Consider the following 9,858-nt stretch of genomic DNA (forward strand, 5'->3'; position numbering starts at 1 on the left):
TGTAGCGTACACTACAAATTGCATGTTGTTTGACCGAGAATCGCTGTCCAAAACGAAGATTTTGTATTACAGGGTACCAGTTTAGAGTACCTGACATGTACTAGCACTTGTAGAAGTGAGAATAAAAAACCCCCGGGAACTAGCCTATCCCTTAACCTCCACTGCAAATGAAGATCCATCCTTCTCCACAGCAAGAATCAAGTTAACTTTAAGTCTAGGCTTAGAGAATTAGCCTATATTTATGATGACCACGGTATTAGCCTATGTCAGGGCTTGATTTATTATAGAGAGGCTAGCCAGGGATAAGTCGATTGCCTTAAATTGAAAGATGACTCTGAATTAAGTAAAGACAATTGACGAAAGTAAGAGTTAAGTGAAAAGTCATGTGTGAAACAGCATGACATAAGGTGACAGCGGTGTAGGATGTATTAATCTTATAAAGGTTAATATATTCATCCATACGTCCTAAAGTAGCCACAAAACCATTAGGACTATTTATTTTTAATATATATATATATATATATATATATATATATATATATATATATATATATATATATATATGATAGCATAACCTAGGGTGATTAGGTCTATATCATCCTAGTTTAAGGTACTCTACAATTAGTGAATTTATTTTCATTGCATCATGTTCTGACTATTTTGATTGTGTTTTTTGTATGACATGGCTCAGAAAAAGTAAGGTGAGGCTGAAACAGTAAATGAATATGATAATCTCTTGTCTGCCATGGATAACCATAGTAGTCAAATGCAACAAATGTGTGAACAACTTATCGACATAAGGAGGGACATATCTAGTTCATCAAATGTTTTACCTGTCACTTCCACCCCATTCAATTCTAACAGAGCTAACACATCTGACATTAACCAATTTGTTACAGTAGACAGAGCGGACATAACACAAACATCAGTATTGACACATAATTTGCCAACTAGTACACAGCCAGTAGGGCCTAATGATCCAGTTGAGGGTAGTAACACCATTAATAACCCAGTTATTCGGGTAGGTAATGTGCATGACCCTGTTTATAATCAGTCTAAGGGATTTTGCTTAAAACCCAAGGATATTTTGATGTTGAAATTGTCAGATTTGCAAGGTATTGGAATTGATAATAGACTGGCAAAGTTTTTTTTTTTTGTCAAGTAGAGTTCTGTGTTTTTGCAGACATGGATAGGATCCAAGTAGCACTTACCAGATTGGATCAAGAAATTGCAACGCTAATAACGGCTGAAATGGCCAAAAGGGGAAATAGCATATCTTTGAGTCAAATTAAAGACTTTCTGAATAACCAATTTGCTTGTTCAGTTAATATTACACAGTCTTGGCAGGAAATAGAAATGGAACGGAACAGTGTAGATGAAGCCCCCAGAACATTTGTTAACAGAATGAAATGTAAATTATCTGCCTTTGCATTGAAGTTCCCTAAGGATACACTGCCAAAAGCTGACAATCTTGTGAAAAGAAAGTTGTATAGTGGACTTGAAGGTAGATCCCAAGAACGACTCATAGATTTCCTTGATGGTGGGATACCTTTGGAAAGATTCATTGAACTAGTTGAGTATGAGTATCATTTAGCTATGATAAGTGGAACCGTTACCTGATGTAGAGTTTTACCTGTTAATAATTCCAATTCCCTTCCAACACCTGCAGTAAATAGTAGTGCACAAACCACATTAAAATTGGAGGATCTGGAGAAGCAGGTTAATGAGTTGTCCAACCAATTAAAGAGATTAGGTAAGAAAAAGGGAAATAATCAATACTGTGCTTACTGTAAGGTTAGAGATCCCAAGCTTTCTGAATGTCCACATAATCTTCCGAGAGGTGTTTGTTTTGATTGCCACAGACCTGGCTGTAAAAGAGGTTCAGCACAGTGCCCAGGTCCTGTCCGAAATGAGTGACTAACGGCCAGTCACAGCTCTCCTTCAATCAATTTGATAATAAATCATGTAATGTGCCCTTTCTTAATTGGTACTGGTAGTGAAGTATTTGTAGCACAGAAGAGGCTTATAGAAAGTTTAGGTTCTTGGCAACTCAAAAAATAAACTTCACAAGTCTGGGAATAATATTACCCATCTTAACTTACGGTTGGTGGCACAATTCCAACCACATGCAAGCATAGTATAAAACAGTTTCAATACTGGCAAAATTATTGTATATTTATTTGATACATTCAAAAGGTTAACCACAATAGACAATATCAGGTGTTAATAAAACACCAATTATAACTAAGACAAGTGCATACCTTTTACAAGGGAGAAAGTAATAATTTCACATAATAATAATAAGGGGGAGCAACACCGTTTCCCCTCTACACTGGTCGCTGTCGGCTCGAAGAGTGCGCTCTGCGCTTACCTAGCACAGCTACGCCCGAGGATCACAATCACAAACTCTCGACCACAGACACAACTACTCCTTTGTTACACCTCTCTACACCTCTGCGTATGCACACTCGATCCTACACCATCTCAACTACGTCGGGCTAACATAACATTTTGATGAGATGAAAACTAATTCGTTTATTATGTCTAATAATCGTAAATGGAATTACTAACATAACATTTTGATGAGATGAAAACTAATTCGTTTATTATGTCTAATAATCGTAAATGGAATTACCATTCAGTTAAATGAAGCATTTCTCTCATTACATCATTTTACCCCTACAGAAATTGGTTTTCATTTATCAAGAACTATCAACTAACTGCAAAATCTACGGTAGAAAACAGATCTAACAACAAGTTTTATAAGCTATGAATAGTAGCCATCTCTCAGCTGGATATAGGCCACAACATTTAATCTTCAAAGTCTGCTGACAGGAATACAGAGCAAGTTGTGGGCCGCCACCCTTAAGGTGCGTTTCTACCTAACCATCCTAATAACCTTACCAGGATAAAACATCTATGTAAGAGTGATCTTAAATTCAATTAAGGGTATAATCACTTAGGATTATTTTTCTTACAAACAACCTCTTTGTAAGATACGCCATAACGTATTTCCAAGAAATCTTTTGTGTTCTTTGTTAACCATGAGGATTAATTTAGTTTCCCTTATTACGTTGTCCAGGACCAACTCTAAGCGCCGAAAACATAACCTTATATGTGCATAGCGATGGTCTAGCTCCATGATTGGTCGGCTCAGAGGGGCATCTCACGCTAGACAGAGTGACGTCATGGCCCCGGACCTTGGCAGTGCATGGCTGTCCGCTGTGGTGTGAGCATCTCTGCGCTCAGCTTGCTGTGTTGACTGATGCGGTGATTTAGGAGTGTCTCTCCGTGCGTGAAGGACCAATCACACATTTGGCTCGATAACTAATCACTCGCAGGAGATTAACGGTACCACCTGTGAATGTTCTTTGGAACTGAACTTGATACAGAATTGGCATTGGGAAAAGATGTAAGTCTATTATTTATTCTAATGAACCCTATTGCAATTAATATAATCCTGTACCATTGCTGTATTTTCTTTATTGACTTGTATTTATGTATTATAATGAACCCTATTGCAATTAATGTAATCCTGTACCATTGCTGTATTTTCTTTATTGACTTGTATTTATGTATCATAATGAGCCCTATTGCGATTAATGTAATCCTGTACCATTGCTGTATTATATTTCTTTTATTGACAAGCTTTTTTTTTTTTTTGCAGCTAAAACCTCGTCCGATATACAAGTTGTACTCTTCAATATATCTAATTATAAAAGACGTGAGTTTCAAGACCTACACGCCAATAACTTAGAACTTGAGCCGAGAAAGTGAACCCCTCTCCTGTGTTCTACAGTTTTAGATCTTTTCCCAACGCCAATTCTTAGATGACAGATTGTAACCTGACTATCAAGAAGTGAATCTTTCTCAGACGTTGACGCCGAGCTGGGAACATCGTCATCATGTCGAAGAGATCATTAAAATCAAGAACGTCATCCAAGAGTGACACAGGCGAGGTCCGCCGAAAGCTGTTAGAAGCACAAGCTAACTTTGCCAAGGTTCAACTGAAGGCACGCTTAGAAGTGGAAGAACGTGCAGCCAAGAAGAAAGCTGAAGCTGATGAACTCGCTGCTCAGAGAGATGACGAGGATCGGGCCGCTAGAGGGCTAGCGGACGCTGCATTCCTGGAGGCCGACCTCGAGGTTCAGAGACAGCAATTTGAATACGAAATTAGATCGGAGGCAGGAGAGTCGCAATGTGGTTCGGAAGTGTCTTCACATGCCGGAAGCGTGAGAGTTCCCAGTGTAAATGTCGTAGAGATTGAACATGAGTCGAGGATCAATCAATGGAGGCTAAGTGTCGCCCACCACCACGAGAATGACCCAAGTGCTATGCGGACATTGGACTCTGTAGAACATACAAGAGGACGAGAATGCCATTCTACACCCATGGAAGTCCACTCACGGCCATTGGATCCCACCTCAATTCCTTTCGCACCACGACATGCCACGTTTGAACCCTCTGTCACTGACCCCTTGACCAACAACTCTCAAGTGCTTAAGGCACTCGAATGCACTCTTGCTAGCAGCAATGAGATGGCGCGGTCAACGCTGTTACCACCTACTAAACTTGAGCGCTTTGGAGGTGACTTTACCAAATTTAATTGGGTCAAGATGTCCTTTAAATGGCACATTGAGAACAATACCTTGGACCCTGAGCGCAGGCTGAACCACTTATATCATATCCTAGATGGGCCTCCGAGAAACCTGGTTGAGCACTGCTTGCACCTGTCACCGACAATTGGGTACGATGAAGCTTGGAAGCAGCTGAGTGAATTCTACAGCAGAGAAGTCGATGTTACCGAAGCTTTTATTCGTCAGCTTCTCGAATGGAAGGAAATCCCAGAAGGTGATAGCGAAGGTTTAATGAACTACGCTTCTTACCTAAAGAAGGTGAAGGCAGCTCTGGGTGCAAATTACACTAGAATTGAGCTGCAAGAAACTATAAGAAAGATAGTGGAAAAGCTCCCTCACCCTCTTCGGGTAAGATGGGTCTCCTAGTACCTGGAACACGAACACAAGCTTCCAGCCCTGATCACCTTTGTGGAGAGACAGGCACTGGTTGCTAAAGAACTGAAGTACTACGAGTGCGACCGTCGTCCATCCAAGGGCAAACCTGAGGACACGAGCAAGCCGATTAAAGCTAAAGCCTTGCCTGTTCACCACAGCTCTCCTTCTGACAATGGGATATATTGTGTATACTGCAAGAAAAATAAGCACGGAATTCAATCGTGCTACCGATTCCAAAGCCTTAATTTGGATGACCGCTGGAATGCTGTGGTGGATGCCAAACTCTGCTTCAGATGCCTAAATGTCGCGCACAATCACGAAGCCTGTGAAGAAGAATCTACGTGTGGCAAGTGCGTCTTGGGGACGCATCACACGCTCTTGCACTATGTGAAGAAAACCCCTCCAAGGGACAGTGTAAACTCCAAGAGAGCTACTGTGTCCAAGACATCTGACAAACCTAAAGCAAAGGCCGGGACGACTAGCAATGCACCACTTGATAGAACTAACACCGAAACCGCTCCAGAGGCTGGGACTCCTGCGACGACGGGGCACATACACGTCATGTTCACTGACCGACTACTGGATGGTTGTACAATGTTGAAGCTTATCCTAGTCATGGTGAACGGAACGTGCACTATGGTCGGCTTCATAGTTGGAGGAGCCGCAACCACGTTAGCCGCAAGGTGCCTAATAGACCGGCTAGGTGTAACGGGAAGGCCTTGCAACCAGACCATGGTGACAGAGGCCGGTACGTTCGCCTGCAAGGAAGTGGTCCAACTCACCCTTGATAACATCAATGGAGGTGACGAAATTAATGTGTTGACGGACTACATAATGCCTTCAGACCGGCTGAAGAGATGGCCACACATGGCAGATGTAGATCTGCAAAGTATGCCAACTGACCACGAACAGGTCGAGCTCGTGATCAGGTTAGACACGACCCTGAATCGAATCATTCTGGAGTAACGCCACGGCACTACCAATGAGCCATCCGCCTACCTAACCAAGCTTGGTTGGGTGGCTTTCGGTCCTACTGGAGACCGGTCTGCATCGAAGGTCTCACCCGTGCATCATGTTCATCAAAAATTTGACCCTCAAGACTTGCCAGAGCTACTGCAGAGTCATTTTAATAGAGATTTCTTCGAAAAGGAATCCCTCTTCAGATTGGAAGATTCCCTAGAGGATAAGAGATTCTTGGCCGCCTTGAATAACACGACACAGCATCGACATGGAAAGTACGTGGCCAAGCTGCCATTCAAGGACTTTACTCCTCTACCTGATAATATGAATATGGCAATTCGACGACCCCGAAGCTTGAAAAGAAGACTAGACAACGACGAAGCTTACAAAACATCCTACGTAGGTCAGATGGAGAAATATACTGATAAGGGCTACACAGAAAGGGTTCCTGTAAGTCAGCTAGACAGGAAGGACGGGCGCGTATGGCTCATGCCACACCACTCTGTCAGGCATCCTGTCAAACAGAAAAACCGAGTGGTCTTCGATCTGAAGGCAAGGCACCGAGGAACATCTCTCAACGAACATCTGATGCAAGGCCCCGACCTCACCAATAGCCTGACGGGTGTTCTCCTGTGTTTTAGAGAGGGTCAATATGCCATCACAGCAGACGTGCAGGAGATGTTCCATCAGGTGAAGGTACCTGAAGAGGACAGAGACTGCCTGAGGTACCTCTGATGGCCAGAAGGTGTCACCAGCAAAGAACTGCAAGTCTTCAGAATGACGTCCCACGTTTTTGGCGCAAGATCATCGCCGAGCGTCGTTAACTTCTGCTTACGCAAAACGGCCCTGGACTTCGGAAGCAAGTATAACGAAAAAGCTTCTAACTCTATACGTCGCAACTTCTACGTCGACAACCTCCTCAAGGCGATGGATGATGAGGAAGAATCCATTAAACTGACCAGAGATCTGATCAATCTGTGCGGGGATGGAGGTTTCCGTCTTAACCAATGGACCTCCAGCAGCAAGCGAATTTTAGCTGCAATCCCTGAAGAAGAACGAGACAACTCTGCGGCTGTCATAGACTTGGATAAGGATGAGCTGCCAACTGAACGAGCCCTGGGGATCCATTGGAATATGAGCACAGACGTGTTCACGTTCAGAATCGTCCTTAAAGACAAGCCTTTCAACCGACGTGGTGTGCTCTCTGTTGTTGCATCGATCTACGACCCCTTGGGCTACTTATCACCCGTCACTTTGATCGCGAAGATCCTGTTGCAAGAAATGTGCCGAAGGAAGCTCTCGTGGGATGAGGAGATGTCTGCTGATGAACTTGTTCGATGGAAGACCTGGCTCGCGCAGTTGCCACAACTGGAAGAGTTCCAACTGCGAAGGTCCTTCATACCACCAGACTTCGGAGATGTTGACACCCTTCAGCTGCACCACTTTGCAGATGCAAGTCAGACAGGCTATGGTGTAGTCTCTTACTTGCGTGTAGTTGGTGTCAACGGAAAGATTCATTGCACTCTCATCATAGGACGGGCGAGAGTCGCCCCTCTGAAAGGGACCACCATCCCTCGTCTTGAGCTGACGGCGGCTGCAATCGCTGCACAGATGGACTCTAAGCTGAAGACAGAGCTTGATCTGAAACTGGCCCCGTCAGTCTTCTGGACTGATAGCACCTTAGTGCTGAAATATCTCAGAAATCTGACTGCGAGGTTTCAGACCTTCGTGGACAATAGGGTCAATCTCATTAGGGATACATCCGACATTATGGCGTGGAGATGCATCAATACTACTGCAAACCCAGCAGACCTCGCATTACGTGGCCTCTCCGTCGCTGACTTCCTCCAATCATCTTTGTGGTTTTCAGGACTAAATTTCCTCAAGATGGACGAAACGCACTGGCCAGCCATGCCCGAAGACGTTGTCAGAGGAGAGCTTGATCCAGACACCGAAGTGGAGACTTCTCCCGTCTTCGATATAAGGAAGAAAGAACCAACGTTCATTGAATCAATAGCGACAAGATTCTCCTCCTGGTTGAAGTTTCTCAGGACCGTCGCGTGGATGACAAGATTTATCGGCCACATGCAGAAGGCTCGCCCATACAGCGGCGACTCACTCTCGAGTGCGGATCTGCGTACCATGGAGAATTTGATCTGGAGACTGACCCAAAGGCAAGAGTATGAAGAAGAGTTAAGCACCCTCTCGAAGAAGGGAAGATCGCTGAAGAGGTCTAGTAAATTAATCAAGCTGAGACCATTTCTCGAGGATGGATTGCTCCACGTTGGTGGTCGATTGCAGAAATCAACACTGGCAGATACGGCCAAGCATCCGATTATCCTACCCAGCAGTTCTCTGGCGGTCAAGCTTATGGGGAGAGCCACGCACAAGTACTGCGGCTATTATGGCCAGAGCCACCTGATGACCAAGTTGAGGACAAACTACTGGATCGTCCGCTGAAATGCGATAGTCAAGACTGTCATTCGAGAATGCTTGGTCTGTTGCAGACTAAGTCGTCATCCTGCAGTTCAGGTGATGGCTGAACTGCCATCCAATCAGCTTTGTCCAGATGAACACCCCTTTACTAACACCGGGTCGGACTGCTTCGGACCGTTCTTAGTGAAGCATGAAAGGTCCACAGTGAAGCGTTGGGCCGCTATTTTTACGTGCCTTACCTCGCGAGCAGTCCAGCTGGAAGTGATCGATACAATGGAACAAGACTCCTTCGTCAATGGCATCAGGCATTTCTTCGCTCGCAGGGAGCCCATCAAGAGAATGTGGTCCAACAACGGGACCAACATTGTGGCCATGGAACGAGAGCTAAGAGAAGCTCTCCAGCGCTTCAACGAAGGAGAAATCAGAGACACACTCTCGATCCGAGGCATAGAGTGGAACTTTCATCCACCACATACCTCACACTTCGACGCATAATTATCTCAAATTTCCTCAATTAATCTAGAGGGAGGAACAATATTGCAAGCACCTCTGGTTTGTACTCTTTCGTTTACATTCGGATTGATAATTTACATTTCCTGCATTTTTACTAACCACTGTTCTTGTCCTACAAAAAGTTTTACTTTGTCAGCAGCACGTTCAATAATGGTGTGGTCAAACAAGTTTTTCAACTCATATTTAGCACCATCCCTAAACACTTTAGTTACTACATAAAGACCAGACCATCTTGGGTTTAGTTTCTTACTTGTGCTGGGAATGACATTTTCATTTTTAACCCATACAAGACAGTTTTCATCCACTTTCTTATTCTTCCTCTTTTGATTGGCTAATGCGTGATACCCGCTGGCCATCTCTCTATGAGTTTTTTTAATTATTTCATGTGCTTTTGCAATAGCAATCTCTTCTACACCATCATTTTTTGCGTAGGGGTGCTGCGAGAGAAAAATACATAGTAAGGCTGTTCACCAAGAGTGGTATATACAGCAGAAATGAGCACACGCTGTGTTTCACCTAAGTGTCCTTTGCACATCACGTTTAGGACTGTCTTCATAGTTCTCTGCATCCTTTTACTAACACTGCTTCCTTGTAGATGATATCGGGTAATATAACCTGCATTGATCTTATGTTCGCGACATAATTCTCTAAATTGATTTGAAGTGAATTCAGCATCATTATCCAGAATGACAGTCATAGGTAGGCTACACCAAAATCATTCAGATACATAAGGAAGTTTTGATTACCTCCTCTGTAGACTTACTTCGCAAGGGATAGGACTTAACATACCAGCTATAATGATCAATAACAGTCAGTACATATTCATAACCATTTGCACCAGATAACATATCTGTTAAATCAAGACAGATTCTCTCTAAAGGTATAGTTACTGGAGGCAATTCCTGAAACTGTTATTGCAAAGAACTACTAGCTTTAC

The 9,858-nt window shown here is 43.5% G+C and overlaps 1 protein-coding gene across 1 annotated transcript; it reads left to right on the forward strand.

Annotated features, from left to right (window-relative positions):
- The first annotated feature begins 6,749 nt into the window (after positions 1–6,749).
- LOC137636560 (uncharacterized) lies at positions 6,750–8,432 on the forward strand. The gene has a single exon (XM_068368957.1). It carries the CDS (start codon positions 6,750–6,752, stop codon positions 8,430–8,432), a length of 1,683 nt encoding a protein of 560 aa, XP_068225058.1.
- The last annotated feature ends 1,426 nt before the right edge of the window (positions 8,433–9,858 follow it).

The sequence above is a fragment of the Palaemon carinicauda genome, unplaced genomic scaffold (assembly GCF_036898095.1).
Source record: "Palaemon carinicauda isolate YSFRI2023 unplaced genomic scaffold, ASM3689809v2 scaffold327, whole genome shotgun sequence".
Taxonomy (NCBI): Eukaryota; Metazoa; Arthropoda; class Malacostraca; order Decapoda; family Palaemonidae; genus Palaemon; species Palaemon carinicauda.